Source organism: Tachypleus tridentatus, chromosome 7, assembly GCF_004210375.1.
Source record: "Tachypleus tridentatus isolate NWPU-2018 chromosome 7, ASM421037v1, whole genome shotgun sequence".
Classification (NCBI taxonomy): domain Eukaryota; kingdom Metazoa; phylum Arthropoda; class Merostomata; order Xiphosura; family Limulidae; genus Tachypleus; species Tachypleus tridentatus.
Genome location: NC_134831.1, coordinates 78,735,768 through 78,756,330, shown reverse-complemented (window position 1 = coordinate 78,756,330; position 20,563 = coordinate 78,735,768). Strand labels below are relative to the sequence as shown.

General features: G+C 32.9%; 1 protein-coding gene across 4 annotated transcripts; it reads left to right on the top strand.

Moving 5' to 3' along the window:
• Positions 1-1,534: 1,534 nt before the first annotated feature.
• On the top strand, positions 1,535-10,115 carry LOC143256042 (sentrin-specific protease 8-like). 4 transcript variants are annotated; one of them, XM_076512652.1, is made up of 2 exons: positions 1,535-1,681; positions 8,803-10,115. In XM_076512652.1, exon 2 carries the CDS (start codon positions 8,882-8,884, stop codon positions 9,548-9,550), a length of 669 nt encoding a protein of 222 aa, XP_076368767.1. In that variant the 5' UTR covers positions 1,535-1,681; positions 8,803-8,881; the 3' UTR covers positions 9,551-10,115. The 4 variants fall into 4 exon arrangements, with proteins under 4 accessions (XP_076368767.1, XP_076368768.1, XP_076368770.1 ...); XM_076512653.1 differs by lacking the exon at positions 1,535-1,681 and adding an exon at positions 1,713-1,735; XM_076512655.1 differs by lacking the exon at positions 1,535-1,681 and adding an exon at positions 2,176-2,200.
• The last annotated feature ends 10,448 nt before the right edge of the window (positions 10,116-20,563 follow it).

Genomic DNA, 20,563 nt, shown 5'->3' with positions numbered 1-20,563 from the left:
CCCGAAGAATAGACTCATAAAATGGTTATAAAACTTTAGCTCATAGCTCTACCTCTTGGCCAATTGGAGATCAAATTACAACAGAGGTTATTGTTCTAAGCAAATAAATAATTCATTAATAAATCTAGTACTACAGAAAACAGTTAAAACAAACATGTTAAGAGTTCGAATATCTAATAAATGATTTGTTTGTTTTTTGTAGTTAGCACAAAGCCACACAATGAACTGTCTGCTTTGTGCCCACCACGTATATCGAAATCCGGCTTTTTGCATTATAAACCATCATATTTACTGCTGAGCCACTGGAGGGAACTAATCGTTTGTTCGTTTTAGAGGAAAGCCAATATATTGGGCTATAGGCTATATCCACTACAGAAAAATGAATTTCGGATTTCAGCGTTGTACGTCTAAACTAACCGCTGTCCCACCAAAGTAAATTAGGTATGTTTTAACAAATCGTTTGTTTTTACATTAAGAATAAGTAAAACGGCAATACTAATATTAAAAAAAACTAAATAGTATTTATTTGAACTTTCGTGTGTAGCACAAGACAAAATAATTCCAAAACGTTGGACCCAGACTATTTTAACAATCAGCAGTATAACCTAATAGTAAGAAGTGAAGAAAGAGAACATGAAAGAGAAACCTAACTTCAGAAATTAGTCAGAAGTACCTGCTTAATAATTTAACGCAAGCAACTATTAATAATAATAAAAAACCATGATAGGGATTTAGTTTTTAAAGGAAACTTTCCTAAACTGGGGTGTTCAGGGACATTGATATCTCGTTTTGCCTCTTTCCCTTACCCCAGTAGGACAGCGTTAAGTCTTTGTTGTTACAATGCTAAAATCAGGGGTTCGATTGCCCCAGGTGAACACAGTAAATAGCCCGATGATGAGAAACCCACATGAAATAAGAATGTATCTCAGAATGGCTGATATACATATTAACACTTTTATTGATAAGGAGAGAACAACGTTTCGACCTTCCATGCTCGCTCTTTCAAAACCTTTTTTTAAGATCTAAGTAGGGTCATGGGTTCAAATCCCCATCCCACCAAACATTCTCGCCTTTTCAGCCATGAAGGTGTTATAATGTTACACTAACCCTCGTGTAGTTTTGCGCGAAATTAAAAAACAAACGAATAAACAAACTCCCTTTCCCAAATCTATGAACATATAAATGAAAATAACCACAGTTTTTCTGAACAGCAAAAAAAATCAGAGAATGTTATAAATAAAATCAAATAATTCTAAATGAACAAACACCCAACCACATGTTTATATGCCTTCGATCATTATTTCTCCAGAAACTCCTAACCTTATACAAATATTTTGCTTAACTTATTACACTTTTTCATATTTATTAACTTTTTATTAGTTTATCATTGCTCCCCATAAATAAACAATCTGCCAATTCGCGAAGATTAATATGTATAAATAACCAACATTAATTGTAAAATGAAATATGTTATTAGATTGTTGAATGTTGGTTTAAATACTATAATTTTATTTAATGTTAAAACTTCTACACTTCAGAATGATCGCACCAATAACCGAAACGTCGCATCTATTCTAAAAGGTTGTAAAAGCTGTAACTTGTAATAAAATAATAATTTTAAAAAATGTAATATTTGCTAGTAGAGAGGTCGCTAATAGTGATCGTAAGTTTCAGGAGAGAGGTAAGCTGGCTCGAACTAAATATTAGACTATTCTCGAAGTTATTGAATTTGAAAGTAAAATATTATTTATTATGAACAGAATAATAGGTGTATGTTTGAGTTCAGTTTATCTGGTCTGTTTAATTTAAGCACAACAGTGTTAAATGTGTTGTAATATTTGAGAAGTAACAAAGTTGTATAACGTTTTTTATGTTGCACTTGCGGTAAACAAATTCTATAAAATTTTAAAATAACCAAGACTGATACTGTGATAGTGATACACTGATACAGTAGTGATACTGTGACAGTGGTATAAGGAATTATAAAGTGGAGTGCGTGGTTATACTTGTAGATTTTACAATGAGAGTATAAAAAGGAGCTGCTAAAACTTGTAGTGAAACTAAAAGCAGCTCCCATGCTACCAAAGACAGTTCATTTTAAGGTGTCTGAAGGCATACACCCCGGAAATTTAATATAATAATATACAATTTGTTGTTACTATTATGTATTATAATTTCAGTGCTTACAGTGTTTCTAAGAGTAGTGTTGAATTGTGAATTTATAGTTTACTATTACTAGTGTAAGTGTTTCTGTGGAAGAAAAATCTCTCTGAATTATCTTTTTTTTTAATTAAATAATTCTTTCAAAAAATCAATATAAAATATGATATATGATTGTTTCTTCTCAGTAAATGTGAAGCAATAATACTATTATAGGTTAGTAATATCTGATAAACACAGTAAGGCTAAGACTTATCATTTGTAATTGCATTTTAAAAATATAGATTTATTTTCCATAAGGTATTCATTAAAAGAGGTCACACATAAGTTCTGTAATATGTTACACTGGGAAGAAAATGAGATTTTTTTTCTACAGTCTCAGTAGCATATTGTTTAGATTAAGGCCTCATTTGGAACATTGTACACAATTTTGGTCTTATCTAAGAAATTTACTTATTGGGAAGGGTTTGAAGGAAGGTTACTGAGATAATTCAGGGACAGAAGGATTATCTTACAGGTTTAGTTAAGAAGATTTAATGTGTTATTTAGTGTTGAGAAAAAAAGGATAAGAGGTAAACATATTGAAGTTTATGAGATTATCTAGGATATTTATAGGATTATGGCCTCTGATTTTTTTGTGTTTTATTTTGAAGATAATTAGGTGAAAGGACACAAGTTTGAGAATTGGAAAATGACAGTTTAGTTTCCATGTCAAAAAATTTTATCTTTCACAGAAGGTGGTTCACTTAAGGAGTGAATTACCATTGGTAGTGGCAGAGACTAGAACTTTATGAGTTTTAGGTGAGAACTGGTGACTTCCTGAAAACTGAACGATGGGTTATAATTTTTACTTTTTTGCAAACTTGTATGCATGTTCAAGAACAACCTCAAAGAATACATTATTTTATTCTTAAGTTAAATATCACCATACAAGTTTAAATCAATCTGTCTTTAGTGAATATTTGAAGAGTTTCTTCTAACATTTTACCATCAAATCTGTTTAAGTGGAGCCTAACTATTACCCACAAGTCCATGCATCTCACCTGTTATTCTTAGAATATTTCTTGTAAATATCAGACATGGTTTTGTCAGTTATACAGAGCAACGTTTTTGTTCTCTTTTATATTATGTCACAATGTTCACTAGATTTGTGTGGCATCATCAGGTGAAATATAAGAACAAGGTTAAAAGAAATTAAAGTAAGAGAAGTAAATGAATATCCATAATGATCTATAAAATATGATTCACCAATTCAATGATTAAAAACATATTTATCAATGTGAAATATATAAATATAAAAATAAGGCATCTAAGCCTGAGTCTGATTGTTTTTAATGTTAAACAAAAGTGATTAAATAGATAATAAATGAACATTTTTATAACTGTTAAGATTTCTTTCTGATACGTAATTCCTGATAAATGTTCCTTCAAGCTCTAAATCCCACTAAATACTTCATTTCTATGTTTAACCCGAGGATGCACTCCCAAAAAGGCCAAATTTCCATTTCTGTTGCTAAGCTGCTAAAGGAACCCTTTATACTTTGTAAACTGCTCTTCTGATTTATCATACCTTCTTATGAGCACCACAAAAGAAAAAAATGTTACTTAGTACCAACTGCAAAAACACTTATGGTCTTGTACTTTAGTACCTTGTAAACATATTCTAGACCTAGCTTTACGTGCTTCTTAGTACTAACTGGAGATAATTTTATAAGAATACATAATTAAGTTTAACGATATGTTGAGGTCCTTTCCATCTATATTAATCACCTGACCTAAATTATAGTAACCCAAATGTAATATTTTGTACTTATTACAATTAAATGTAATTTGTAAGTTGTACAAACAGTTAAAGATGTGGTTGTTTATTTTCTAAATTATCAATTATGTCTATATCAATATCATTAATACAGATAATAAAAAGCAAAGTCCTAAGTTCTAACTTCAGAAGCACACCAATAATAGAGATCCAGGTTGTTCCAAACCTCAATAGTGTGATATTCTTAACTGATCTTCAGTGTGAAATCTTACTAAAACCTTTTTTTAAGATCTAAGTAGGGTCATGGGTTCAAATCCCCATCCCACCAATCATTCTCGCCTTTTCAGCCATGAAGGTGTTATAATGTGACGGTCAATCCCACTATTCATTGGTAAAAGAGTAGCCCAAGAGTTGGCAGTGGGTGGTGATGACTAGCTGCCTTTCCTCTAGCCTTACACTGCTAAATTTGGAATGGCTAGTGCAGATAGTCCTCATGTTGCTTTGTGTGAAATTCAAAAAAAAAATTAAGTATGCCAAATCTATACCTTTTCAATTCTATTAATGACCTTAAAGTCAACAGATTTGTAAGGAAATAATCCCTTTTTGACTCTTTTTTTTTTTTTTTATTGTACTTTTGTAAATGATTTTGCAAAGATTTTTGAGACTTGCTAGAGTGTTTGAAGCTGTATGTTTGATCTCTAAATGTGTTTACTTATTTGTATTATTATACTTGCACAATAGTTGTCATTGTTAACTAATTCATACGGAGTTTAAAATTCATTGTAACACTGTGACAAGTGTCTTGTAACCATGAATGTTGTAGTTTTCTACTAATTGTACTTTCATTAACTCCATATAAATTGACTACTTGACAAAGCTAGTTTAAGCTACATGTAATATTACTGTAATGTTAGTTTTATGAATTTTAATAGGTCATTGAAACTGAATGAAAAGTGTAATGGCTTAGCACTATAGGATTAGTTTATAAGCACATAAGATTTAATAAATAAAAATATTGCACAATTAAGCACGCATACTAAACTCAAAAACATCTCTGACAAAAATTAACACAATACGTGTCATAACAGAAACAATATTTTTTTGTTACAAATATGCTTTGATAGGATTCAGGATGATGTCTCACTGGAGTAAAAAATTACAGAAATAAAAACAAATTTTTCATGTTGAATTCCTATTCATAAATAGAGTTTTACAAAAATTTGGCATTACTCTGATGAAGCATAAGATACATACTTTGTGAAAAATTATAAGACAAATATTGTAATAAAATGAAGTTGCATGCCAAAGTTTCCCTAATTTTTGTAAATATTCATAAATTTTTTGAATGATGTTTCAATTGTGGGCAATTGCTCTAAGTTTTGTGTTCAGACAAAATTGTTTTTTTTATGTGTTTTGTATTTTCTAAAAATTTTTAGTCTCTTGTATTCAACTGAGAAACGTGTTTAACAATTGTTTTATTGAAATAGAACCATTTCTTTCTGATGAGTCACCAAATTTATGCAACAATGTGTAAATTCTTATCTTGAAAAATACAAGTTATAATTACCAAATTGACTACCTTTATAAGATTCTCACTTGGAAACTATTTTGAAGTAATTTTTATGATGTAATTAAGTTCTCACTTTGAAACAAATCTAAAATTGCAAACAAACTTTCAAGGTGTCTTCAAGAAGTAGCAAAATAAATAAATGAAAGGGTATACTACATAAAAATATTTGATTGAAACACTGTCCTTTTCTTTTTTCCAAAACCTGGTCTGTATTTCACTTTTATAATTGGGTTTTTGATGAATTACTAATATTTTAACATGGAGTGTAAAAAATCTTGTTATAGGATCCAAAAAAGTCTATCATATATTTTATGGGGCTATATTTATAACACTTCAAATGGTCTGTTTTCTTGCATGCTATATTTTATGTGTGAAGTACATAAAGTTACTAGACAACTGAACCTTGATAAGAATGGATGTGCTGTTCTTATAACTTTTCTGCATGGTATCATAATTTTCTAATTTTTTGAAATTTAGTTTATTATAATTTTAATATGATATTACACACAAATGTTATAACTTTTATAATACATTATCTAAAAAAAGAAATGTAGGTTTCATTATTTAGCCATGTTAATATTCAACAAGTCATTGTGTCGAAACACGTAAAAATGTACAGTATAGATGAAATGTTCACTGATAACTGTTTTTTTTGTGTTTGTGAAAAAGATACGTTTTGATTAGTAGCTTTGGTTTTTTTAAATATATGTTGATAAAGTTGTTAATTAGTCAATGATAACACTGTGAATAATAGAGGAGGTAATATGTCCTCTGGACTACTAGTCATATGTTCTATATGAATGGTGGCAGTAAATTTAGTTCATAACTCTTGTTTTCAAATATTCTGAAACTTAAATCGTAAACTATAAGTATTTCATTGACTCACGAAGAACTTTGGTCATAGTTAGGACTCCAGTAATATAAACTTACTCCACAACTTTATCTTAATTAATAATTTGGTTATGTTTTTGATTTCAGAAAAGCTTAAAATTGATAATATAAACTCACTGTTTGTATACTAATGATAATTACATTGACTACTGTAAATTTCTGACTGTTATAATACTGAATAAAGAAAAATTTGTTATAGAGATGAGACTTGAGAAAAATTATATTAAAAATTTAAGCTCAAGTAAATGTATAATAGTGGGTTTGAATCCAGTAAAAGTGTGATGGTCATAAGGTGAAAGTAAAAATCCTGTCTGTAAAAGTATTTTTTAAGTGTGTAGACTTTATTAGAATTCAGTATTATAGATTAGTTAAGTTGTAAATGTGCATTAAGTTTAGTTTTGTAGTTTTCACAGACAGATCTTTGTTTCAGTGATTGCTGGAATACAGGTTCTCTTAAGTGTATCATAGATTTGTTGCTGAAATCATTCCTATAGGCTTATGTTTCCACTTGAAAAAACTGTGAATTATTATATTAACTATGAATAACAATGTGATCTTAAATAGCTTAATATTGATATGTTGCAGCAAGTATATCTTCACAAATAGGCCTACTTTTCTTTTAAGATGTATGCATTGTAGAATAAAGAAATGTGTACCCTATGCTTAAGCAAAATTGTAATATATATATTTTGTAATATATGTATTGTGAAAGGTTTTAATTAAATGAAATAAAAATTTAAGTACATATTACAAGCAGTTGCTTGAATTTATGGAGTTTTGAGTCCTTTTCAACTGACCATACATCAAGTGTTGTGCTTTGCAGTGTAGACAATTGTACCCTTTCACCATTCCTGGTTCCAAGCACTTGTGATTATATCAGTTACCTTATCTTTGTGCAGCCAAAATGTTAAACTGTCCAGGATCTTCTGATGCTATCTACCACAACTTTCCAAGTTGTTACTAGATGTAACATCCTCTTTCTCCTTATCATGTGACCAAAGAATGTTGCTTTTATGTACTTTTGTTACCAGTGTTATTTTTGTTTCTACTTTCTGTAGAAGTTCATTTGTTTTGTGGTCTTTGTAGAAAACCCTGAGCATTCTATGTAGCAACCATATTTCAGTCACATTAAGTGAATTTTTTATTCATTTGTTTATTGTCCATGATTGTAGCAGCTAAGAATTCTTTTACACACTCGTTGATGTACCTTTGTAAGTCAATATGATTGTAGCAGCTAAGAATTATTTCACACACTTGTTGATGTACCTTTGTAAGTCAATATGATTGTAGCAGCTAAGAATTATTTTACACACTTGTTGATGTACCTTTGTAAGTCAATATGATTGTAGCAGCTAAGAATTATTTTACACACTTATTGATGTACCTTTGTAAGTCAGTATGTTTTTCATCTTCATGGATGTTATCTTAGCCTATGCAATTCTGCTCTTGACCTCATTTTGACATCTGCCATCTGATGTATTCCATGTCCCTAAGTAATTGGACTTGTAGGTATGATTGAAAATGGTCATATTTAATGATAAAATTGAATTTTGACTCTTTTTTTTTTTTCCCTTGATATAGCATTGTTTCTGTTTCCTTAGTGTTTAGGCTGAGTCCTATATTTCATTATTTATAATGTCAAATAAGGACTGAAGATCTTTATCCATCCCTTTTATTAACAATGTCATCAGCATATCTGATATTGTTTGCATTGTTGCTTCCAATACTTATACATGGCATATCTTCTATCTCTCTCATGACCATTTCACAATACAAGAAGAGATCACAGGATAACTCGCATCATTGACAAACTTCTCTTTTTATCTTTTGAAATTGGCCAAACTAATTCTCAGCAGTGGCTGCTGTGCATTCCTAATATATATATTTTTGATGATTCTTAGTTCTTTACCATCTAATTTAATATTTCCAAGAATTTTCCTTATGACTGCTTGTCTTACTTTGTCAAATACTTTTGTATAGACTATGAAACAAAGATACAAACCTCACTGTACTTCAATTGCACATTCTATGATAGTTTTCAGGATGTGAATTGTATTGGCTATACCTTTACCTTCAACAAATCCACATTGTTCTTCTGCAATTTCAGGTTTGATTCACGATACAGTAACCTAAATTAAGTTAGGTACGTGAGTAATGTTATGACCTGTTGCACCTAATTCATTATTCTATACTATACAGCAGGACAAGTGTTTAATGATTACATATATGTGTGTGAAAAATGTTTATACTTAAGACAAAATCAGAAAGAGAATCTATGATGTAGAGGCCCAACACATTCTTTGATTGGATGAAAAGAAAAGTAAATCTTTAACACGTCTATATAATTGTTTGAATTGTAAAGTTAAGAGTCCTTTGAAAAATGTTATTAGTAAACCTTTATCCATTCTTTTTTTTCTTTCAGATAAATAGGTAATAAAGCAATAGCAAAAGCAGGAATATTTTGTTCGATGAACTTTTGAGGTGTAATAAATTGGTCGGTCATGGCATCAGAAGGAGCCATTGTACTTAGCTATGGAGATACGTTATTACGTGAGTCTGATGTCAGTTTATTGAATGATGGTCAGTGGCTAAATGATAACATCATTGCTTTCTGGTTTGAGTATCTTCAGAATGAAGTTTATGGTGATCATAGTGAATCAGTACTATTTATCAGCCCATCAGTGGGACATCTGTTAAAGGCTGGGGATCCAGAAGATGCTCAGAGTATTCTTGAATCAATGTGTGTGAGCAAAAAAGAGTTGATTTTTCTTCCCATCAATGACTGCACTTCTGCAGAAGCTATGGGAGGTAGCCATTGGAGTCTCCTTGTGTACTGCTCGGCACCTTGGGGATTTCAACATTATGATTCTCATACTGGCAGTGTGAATCTACTTTATGCTGAAAGAGTTGCCTGTATAATTGCTCCATATATTGGTAAAGAATATGATTCTAACCAAATAGTTCAAGTACTTGAGATGGAATGTACACAGCAACACAACAGCTATGATTGTGGAATTCATGTTATCTGCAACACAGAAGCTATCTGCAGAAAGCATTTCCTTAATGATCCACAACATATATCTGATATTGTTTCCTCTGAAGCTATATTCAAGGCAAGACAAGATCTACGAAATCTTATTTATTCTCTGCAAGATAAAACTTCTGTATAACTGTAACTTCTGCTTTTTAGTGAATGTATAGTGGCTCAAAGTATATGTTTTGTAGTAGTGAAAGTTTGAACTGTTGTGTTTTTGGTATGTGCTGAAGATGGCCTTACTATTAAAATAAGTATATGTGGTGCTTTCAGTATATTTTTGAAAGATTTCATTGTTGTTATTAATGTACTCTTATACATTGCAAATTGTCAGAACATTTCAAGTATACCCTAAGCCTGAACCTAAGAAAAATGAAAAAAACCAAGATCATGGTAGAATAATAAAACCATTTTAGTCTTGGTTGCTTATTACTAATGTTTTTTTTGTGATGTGTAGGATGTAGAGCATTGTGATATTTATTAATTGTAATATAATTGTAGCTTCTCTCGTTTCGATGGTAACTTGTAACTTAAATTTCATTGTACGTCTGCATACTATTGTCTGAAAGTGAGCACACATTCTGTATGCATAAAGACCTTTGTCACAATGTTTCAGATAATAATTCTGATAAAAAACTGATTGTATGTGAAGTTTTTATTTTAATTTAGTAAAACAATAAAATAACTTATCAGAATAATAACTACTGTTTGTGGGAAACTTGTTAAACTGTTTTGTACAAAAGAAATTCATACAAAATACAAAAGATAGTTCAGAATAATTTTCAATTACTACAGTGGTTGCCAACTCTTGACCATTTTGAAGTAAGACATTTTTATAACAAGCTGTACATAGAGGATGTCACACAATTTAGACTACTTTTTGACACACTCTTGCTCACTTGGATGGCTCCTAACTGAAGTAAATGAACACTTCAACTACAGTTGGTAATATACATAAAATATATATAATATACATAAAATACATTTTATCTCTGACAAGGTTTGTCCAACTGAAACTGGAGCAGTTGGCAACCCTATTTAATACTCTAAAGGTGAATTTTATTGAAGTTCGTTGACATCGATCATCAGGCTACTGCAGTGAGTGCCATTCTGAAAAGGGACTCCCAGAAAATTCAATTCTTTGTTATACTAGTGCTGCATTCTACACTGCTCAATGCTGCTATAAAGTATAAATGTATCAGGTCCCCTTACCTTCCAAGAAAAGAAAAACTGAGAGAGATTTTGATACCACTGTTTATGTTACAATTAACTATCATAGAAATAAGTGAGGAAGCCTATTATAAAGAAACATCAGTGATCTTCTCATTGGCAGCTAGTTGTTCTTGTTACAAGTATTTGTAACAACAGTGATCTCATTGGTAGCTGGTTGTTCTTGTTACAAGTATGTTGTTGAAAGGACACAATTGCACCATGCGATTTCTTTTAATTGTTGTAATGTTGAGCGGAAACATATAAATAATTTTTGTGATTATACTTGTAAAGTTTTTTAAGGTGTTTTGTCACCAAAGTGTTATGATTAGATATTTTATATTTGGTTGATGCATACCATATTCTATGTGGTGATAAATGATAGTAACATTAAAAAATAACCTAGAGTGGATATATTTTGTAGTTTCTTGGAAACTGCTAAAAATAATCGTACATGTGGGTAATTTTATATTGGATGGTTCATTATGGAAAAAAAAGTTTATAATTAAATCATTGTTAGAAAAACAATTTTTTAACATAAGATGCTGTGCTTCAATGTTTCTGCTGGATTGTGGTACAGTGGTATGTTTGCAGCTTCAATTTTGGAAACCATATTTCAATAGTCCATTGAGTGCTGACAGTAATCACGTGTGGGTAACATTCAGATGCTTTGCCAGGTGGTTCGAAGCTATCATTATAAAGTGCAGTCTGTTGATATAAAGAAGTATTAACAGTGATAAGCACAAGTTAAAACTTCTGAACTAATCTGCTCAGATAAAGAAAAACTTGAACAGATGATTGACTGCAGAGCTATAGGAGGTGATCATGTTATGAAGACATAACAACATAATGGTTGTTAACTTTGTGAATCTTGATTAAACTGACTGAGATGAGTATCATGCCTCACATACGTTATGATGGTGTCTGAAACAACAATTGACTATACAGCTTTCAGTGAATATATTCTGTGGTCCATTTCCAACTGTAGGTATGCCACACTGTCCACAGGAACATGTGGAGTTTGTGTATAGGTATTTGCATACAAGTTTGTATAAAATTCGTATGAAATGTTCACATGGTTTTGTGCATATGGCAGTAGTATGTAAGTAACTCAGTTTTGGCTGGATGAGTCTTTATTCCATTATTTGACAGCTCAATTCGTGCAACGACGACTTGCACTTGTCACGTGGTATGTGAAAGAATATCAAACAAATTAACCAGTTAAAAGTATACGATGCTGATAAGGCTCTAGAACACTGACCGAACAAGGAATCAGGATTGATGGTCGACAAGAGAAGGCATTATGCCAACATTCACAACCCACATGATGAGGTAAATGGTGTCATGTCCACCTATCTGGTTATTCATGACAAGTTAGATTATAATGACATGATTATAAGATGGACCAGCTGTTCGTGATACTAATCGCAAGCCAACATCATCCTCCAAATGTGTGTGATTGGGATAAAAAATATCATCAACAGTCATAATGACTTTTTGCACAAGATTTAAGAGTAGTTCTTAATTTCAAAGGCATCTGGTGCAATTTCATATTAAAATACTGACAGCATATTTTGTTTTAGCCACTCACACTAGTTAAGACAACTGTATGGTTGGAAACTTGGGCAGCTATGATAGCAGCCAAAAATATATAAATGTACTTACTTTTAAGCTACCAAATAGAATACAAATATTCCTGTGGTTGAGATTATTTGAGACTCATAAGTTCACTGTAGCTGGATAGCTGCAGATTTTTAGAAATTATCAAAAATCTTTAACTGTTCAGAATTGCTAGATATTCTAACATACCAAGAGGTTAAAATGATTCTTCATTGTAAGAACTCAAGGCGAGTTCTCTTGTAAACAATGATTGATGTTTAACACTTTACTACCATGGGTACATATATGTCCCCTTGTAGAAAATTTCCATAAGTGATTAAAATTTTAAACCAGCATTAAGAATGTTCACCAAGTTATCAATATGAAGTTTCAGATAAGTTATGAAATAATTAAGAAGTTTTTTTTTTTTTGGGAGGGAGTGTTTGATTTTGTTGAGCATCTACTAACAAGCCTAACACTGGAGGCATACCTTTATTTATATGTTGCAGTGAAGCAGATAACTATGAAATCACCTGAAACCTGGATGTTGTTATGCATGTTTAAGTGATTTAAGAAAAAGTTAATAATCAGACACGATCAAATGTTATTGGCACTGATAAATATAAATTGGATTCTAATTTGACCTTTAATTTATATCAGCTTTTGTCTACGATTCAGACCTCGGACATGAGCCACCAATTTATTATCATGTGTGACACTTTCTCGGATAAGTATTATGTTACGTACGTTGGATATTACTATTTCAAATAACAAGAAATTTGAATTTAGAAGTTAAGTAAATATTAGTATGTATTAAAATTATGTTATTTGTCAACAAGCTTGATACATACAATTTCCTTTTTTAACACAAATATATTTTAATACAGAATCATGTTTGTTTTTGAATTTTGCACATAGCTACATGAGGGCTATCTGTGCTAACCGTCCATAATTTAGCAATGTAAAACTAGAGAGAAAACAGCTAGTCATCACTACCCACCACCGACTGTTAGTCTACTCTTTTACCAACGAATAGTTGGATTGACTGTAACATTATAGCGCCCCCAAAGGTGAAAGGGCGAGCATGTTTGGTGCAATGGGGATTCGAACCCGCAACCTTCAGATTACGAGTCGAATACCTTAACGCACCTGGCCAGGCCGGGCCACACATAAGAACAATACAATTTATATTAATGGTCATGACTAATAGTTCACTCTACTCGTAATCCGAGGGCTGCTGTTCGAATCTCCTTCACACTAAACATTCTCACCCTTTCAGCCGTGGGGGCGTTATAATGTTACGGTCAATCTCACTATTCGTTGGTAAAAGAGTAGCCTAAGAGTTGGCGGTGGATGGTGTTGACTAGCTGCCTTCCCTCTAGTCTTACACTCCTAAATTAGGGACGGCTAGCGCAGATAGCCCTCGTGTAGCTTTGCGCGAAATTAAAAAACAAACAAGTTTGTATTTAAACTTAAATATTCATAAGCAGGGACGAATAAGTATTGTATTAGAGGACAGATACAAAAGTTAATTAAATCAAGAGGTAGAAAATATTATTCTTTTACTCTTTTTAGGAAATGTTTAAATTTTACCTTTTCTCAATACATTTATCAAATTGTTTGAAGTAAGAATTTCTATTTAGACGGCATTGCTTAAAGTAGGTTTTGCTTGCTCTACAAAGCACAAATAATTACTCTGTGCTGGAAAACTAAACAAAACATGAACAATATAAATTTTGTACAGAATAATGTTATTATTATTTTTGTACTTTTGTTGTCGTCGAGATTCATTGGAAGTTTCACTCCCAATTTTATCAACATAGAAGTTTCTAAGAGGTCTTGATAAAAAATGTGTTTGGTTTGGTTTAAATTTCTCGCAAAGCTACACGAGGGTTATCTGCGCTAGCCATCCGTAATTTTGCAGTGTAAAACTAGAGGGAAGGAAGCTAGTCATTACCACCCACCGCCAAAATAAAATATAAAATATATTATTTTATATAAAATAATATATAAAATATATTATGATAATTATTTTATATGGCTAACTGAAACATTAGAAAGTTCTCTGAAATTGCTATTGCACGTAAGAACGTATGGAAAGCTCAAAAATAAACAAAATAGGTTGCAGGGCTCGTGGAGTGTTATTAAGAAACATTATACTTGAAAAATTCATAGCCATTCTTGCAACAGTTTAAACGAGGCCTAGAGCTTTGTTTTGTTAAGTTTATGACCCACAAGAAAATATCCCAGTTTCCAGATGGGCACATGTTATTTTGTTAATAAGTGAACAATTTTTCTATGAAGGAACTGGAATTTGCTCCTTGCTTCACACCAAGTAAAGTAAGAAACATGATGCACCCAGTCTTTTCATTGTTAATGGTAAAGAAATATATTAAATTAAGTAAAATTGAAATATCTAAGTACTTTTAGTTTTGAATAGAATAAAATGACGATTATTAGCTTATTTAAAAAGAAAATAACAACAAAACATGAAATACCTAATGTTTACCTACTTTTGCCTTCAAATATGTCTCTTGATCTTCCACCTTTGCAAATAAAATATTTTAAATATGTATTCAATTCGTGGTACTCGTTCTTCTTCATACCCCTAGATACCAGCATCCGTTACGTGCAGGTTGGACCAGTTAATTATTTTATCACTTAAATTCTCCACTTTTCTATTACGGAATAGATCAGTTTTTGTCAGTGCAGCTTAATCCTTCAGGTTGGTTGCATAACAAATGTCACATTCATAGGCTTTCATAGGCCTTTGATATCGAAGTCAAAACAAATATCCAGATCATTCTTGATAACACGCTATACATTTTCATATTTTCTGAATTGTGTAGGATATGTACACTGACGGCACTAAAATGTTAATCTGGAAGATCAAAACACTCGTCCTATCAACCTCATCAGAAGGGTAAATTGAGGTGATCCACTATTGTCAATTCGTTTCAGCAATACTTGGAACCCTCTTTCCTCATCATCTGGAAGAGCTAGGCCGAGGTGTAATGCTAGTCAAGGGACAATCCTCTGTCTCGACAGTAGCTTACATTGACAGCACAACTAGCAAAAGACTGAACAGTGTCATAGTAATGCGAAAAGTTGTTTTGGGCTCAGCATATTTAAAGTACTGGTGTAATTATCAAAGAAGTGAGAAAAGTGTTAACCTTGAATGACTCTCCACTAGGAATAATCAACAGTGAATCACTTCTAATTACTGGTTCCAAACAATCATATTGACATTTTTACTTAGTGAATCTAGAAAACTCCTTGCTTCAGAACTGGATCACCTGTATTTTAGGATCTTAACATACTACGCAAGTATGTTGCTCCCAAACTGATATATCAACCGAAGCTGATGAAAACAAACATGAGTAACTTGAAAGAATTATACCAACTTACAAAAGGTACAGTTAAGTAGTAATGTTGCTCATCATCTCGAACTACTGTTTGGTTTGCTTTACTAGTGTCATCCACTGTCTTATACTGCTGATGCTCTACTTTATTGCAATCATTATGATTAGGGGTTAGTTTATTAAAATTTGAAACGTTGACGCCAACTCTAAAGGTAAAAACATTGTTAGCACTCGTATATTCTTTTAACACGGTTATATCTTCATTGTTTGCATCAAATGGCTTGGGTGAAATCATTGAGACGAAAGCTTAAAAGGCATTACTACCAATCTCTCTATTTGAACAGATATCTAGAAAATAATATTCTAATTGAAGAGACATGAAAAATTAGAATCTACAAACCAATGAGTAAGAAGGTGTGCTACTTGGTAAAGTGTTATACTCTGACAGTAAACGTTTATTCCTCTAATGGGGCTCTCAGAAGAAGAAATCTCCCAACAGGACTTAGTCACATGCTGAAGTTGCACTGCAGTCAGAGAAATGCTGAGCCATCTCAGTAAACATGTTCCAAATTTAAGGTCGTGAGAGTCAGGCATCACAATAAGCTTGTTACCATCTGGTAAGAAAAGCTGTTTCAAAGGTTGAATGATTCGCCAAAAACTGACTAGTGCTGGTAAGCATCGGCATCTGGTTCTGATCTTTGTTAGAAACTACTTTTTTAGTAGTGTAAATATATTGGTGTGTCAGGTTAAGGATTCTTCAACAGTAAGTATTTGTAACGTGTTGTTGATAAATTCGACAATATATATATTTGAAATACGACTATACATGAAAAATTATTTAACCTATGAAGATCATTGTTATCTCTTAAACATTATACAGCTCTTTTTTTTTTCTTTTCAAAAGTATATTTCGACAAATTAAAATTATTTACAATTTGGTTAACAAGCCGAACTACTTTTCTCTATTTTTATCACAATAGTGATAAAGGCATTCTTGAAATCTCCATAGCCTATACATCATTGAATTACAAACGCAAAGTAAAAAATTAATAACATTACCTCTCTAAACAGTCTTTTGGATCTGAGAGTCTTCCATCATAATGATAAAGCAGTGGTTATTGACGTGATGGTACACTGTGAGTTCATATATGATTCATTAGAAAAGGTATATCAGCCAAAAGTACTTCATCATGAATATCCCTCGCTTCTCAAAGAAGTGATAGGAACTAGGGCGTGCGTATTTAACGATATCATTATAGTTGCCTCTTGTTCCTGAAAACCCGGAAATGCCGACTTTCTCGTAGACCTAATATAAAGATGAAATATTATGAATAATTTTTTTTATGCAGAAGTACCATTCATTACATGTTGGATCATCTCTGGAAGTGCAGTCATGAAATATGTTTTCCTATGTAACATCTAGTAGCGTACATTCTTCACCAATGAGTCTGGTAATGGAATACGATTTTCTTTTTCGTTATTTTCTGGTGCAGCTCGTTTAATCTATACTCTTCAAAAAAAGAAACGCAAAAGGCAAAATTTGAGACATATTGTTAATAAGATTATTCCGGGTACTTCTGTATGACATATGTGAAACTTTGCACATTCACTGCTGAACATTCAAAGTCTGGAAAGGCGAAGTCCAAGCTCACTAGTTGAAGTTTAACGTCACTCAACGTCAATATGCCCCCCGTGAGCATCAATAACTGCTTGGCATCTCCTGCCCATGGAAGCGATGAGATGACGAATCACATCCTGTGGAATGGCTGTCCACTCAGCTTGCAAAGCTGCTGCAAGCTGAGGTAGAGTCTGCGGTTGAGGTTGTCGTCGTCGCAGACGTCGGTCCAACTTGTCCCAAAGATGTTCGATGGGGTTTAAATCTTGTGATCTGGAGAGCCAGGGAAGATCGTTGATGTTGTGGTGTCTCAAGAAGACAGTGGTGAGTTGGGCTGTGTGAGGACGGGCGTTGTCATGTTGAAAAACGTCGTTGACGTTCACCATGATGGGTTGCACATGGGGCCTAAGAATCTCGCCGACGGTTATGTACGGTCTGATCGGAAATCCTACGCAGCCCTGGTATGGTTGAGGCAGTAGACGTCACAGTGGTGGTCCTATCCCGAGGGTGACGTAACCGGATGTAGCGATTTTGTGCGGGCGTGGTCACACGAGGTTTGCCAGATCGTGGACGGTCACAAGTTGATCCATGTTGTTGGTGACGATTCCATAGCCTGTGATGGTGCTTGGGTGGACATTCACAGCTCTGGCAATATCTGATCGAGATTCGCCTGCTTCCAAGCGACCAATGGCGTTGTTGCGTTGTGCTTCAGTCAGTCTTGGCGTAACTGTATTGCGTGTCGGTGGCTTAACATTGAGCTATGGAAACCGAGAACCCGTCACTTTTATAGGGATTTTGCACATGTTGCACCTGCAGAACATGCAGATCTCTCAAACAAATTTATTGGACACGAATGCGTTTTGGCGAAAAATCCGATGTTTTCCTCCGTTTTCAAAGTGCACAACTTTTATTGTAATTTTGGTCTGTTAATCAGTGCCTTAACACGTGTAACATCCACATACTCTGACCTTGTAACGTTATTACATATATTTCTCTTTAAAATAACAAAAATATCCCTTTTGCGTTTCTTTTTTTGAAAAGTATATAATGAATACAATAAAATTCATCTGACGTTAGATTGGGTATTTATAAATACAGATAGCCAAATGTATCGTCTTCTAATTAGTGATGCACAAGATAAAATCAACGAAATTTCCGCTGTACATAGTTATTATCTAACGTTGTATATCTAGCGGCAAACAAAGATGGAAAGATACTGTGAAAACACGAAAGGTTAAATTAATAAAAACAGACGATGAAAAAAATATAGCCCTTAAATAATTAGATATAAATTCCTATTCTTCATGATTCAATAACTGACTGTCTTAAATTTGGTTCAATGTTTTAAATATTTTCAAACTTCCATTAAATAAAGTTTGTTTGGTTTATTTTGAATTTCGCGCAAAGTTACGCAAGGACTATCTGTGCTAGCCGTCCCTAATTAAGTAATGTAAGACTAGAGAGAAGGCAGCTAGTCATCACCACCTATCGCCAACTATAGGACTACTCTTTTATCAACAACTAACGGGATTGACCGTAACATTATAACGCCCCCACGGCTGAAAAGATGAGCATGTTTGGTGCGATCGGGATTCAAACCCGGGACCCTCAGATTACAAGTCGAATGCTTTAACCACCTGGCCACGTAGGATTCTTAAATAAAGTACGTACCTCATAATGAACACATCCAAAGTCAAAGTTCTTCGATAGTTTGTATATATTCCCTATCATTTAATAGGTTCAGTTTGAAAAAATTCCATCTAATCTTTAAAATTGCTAAACTTTTTGCCATTTGCTTTGTTTCTTAAGTATGCAAAACCGATACAAACTGTTTAAAACTAACTAGTAGTACATATATATTCACATAAAATTATCGCACTTTGGCTTCTTTTCACTGATCGTTGGTAAAAATGGCAATTAAGATTTTTGTGTTGTGGATATAATGAGCGAGAGGTAGAAAGTATTCATACACAAAAAGTATTTATTCTATACTTTCCTGGGTTGTTTGTATTTAGGCTATGTATGTGAACATTTTTGTATATAGCTACTAATAATTCTAATGTCATTCTTATACTGTTGAACATTGTAAACATTTTTATTTGTGGCAAAGCTAAAAATTCTGAAACAAGTCGAGAATATGATAAAAGGATATTTGGGTGTCAAAACTTGAAGAACTGAAAAATATTGTCTGACATTTTGATGTAAAAAGACATTAGATGGATGGTCTTGGGTTAGTGTGATCAGACTATGAATTTGAGGGTTCATAGCTCATGCACTCTACTATCGCATGAATGCGCTTTATACTTGTGGTCATGGATGTGCTATAAAAGTGCTAGTTAAATTATAAAATGTATTTACTATTGTTATGATATTTTGATGGTAACGGGTCGCAAAACACAGAACTTTTGAATCACAGCCCGGCAAGCTAACCACTAAACTCTTATTATAAGTAGTATTTGTGTAGTTCGATTTATGACGTAAATTTTTGTGTTACCTTCATTTTTTTTTTGTTTTGAATTTCGCGCAAAGCTATTCGAATGTTATCTGCGCTAGTCGTCCCTAATTTAGCAGTGTAAGACCAGAGGGAAGGCAGATAGTCATCACCACCCATCGTCAACTCTTGGGCTACTCTTTTACCAACGAATAGTGGAATTTATCGTAACATTATAACGCCACACGACTGAAAGGGAGAACATGTTTGGTGCGACCGGCATTCGAACCAGCGACCCTCGGATTACAAGTCGAACGCCTTAACCCACTTGGTCATGCTGAGGCCGTGTTGCCTTTATTATAGTCACCAGTGGGTTAGCACAATGCCTTGTAACGTGGATGAGTGGGAAATGAATAGCTAAATTACTCTTTTAGAAATATTTCTTTATGTATTGGTTTCAGTTTGTTAATTTATTGATAAGAGCAAAGCTACACATTGTCGTGATCGAATTCTTCCTGAAAAGTTCACAACGTGATATGTGCACTCTGTTGATCGAGGGGAATAAAACCTCTGATTTTAATAATGTAATTTCGGAAACTCACCACTGTCCCACCTGAGTATCAAAAACTACACAACAGTTTAGCTGTGCTGTGCGTATCGCAGATATTGAAAACTGATTTTAGCATTATGAACCTCGGACTTACCGTTGAGCCATCATAATTATCAGTTTCAGCTCGTGTAAGTTTACAAATTTATAACGCTAAAATTTGGGGCTCACTTCCCTGAGGTTGCCAAAACACAGATAGCTCATTGTATAATTTTACACTGAAAATAAAACAAAGAAGCAATTTTTCTTTACAAATTTCGTGTTTGACGCTAGTAACGCCAAATTTAAACAAAACAAAGTAATAAAAAATTACTTTATTTTATGTA

Excerpts from the sequence above, each read along its gene's own strand:
- LOC143256042 (XM_076512652.1), top strand. The coding sequence starts at position 8,882 with ATGGCATCAGAAGGAGCCATTGTACTTAGCTATGGAGATACGTTATTA.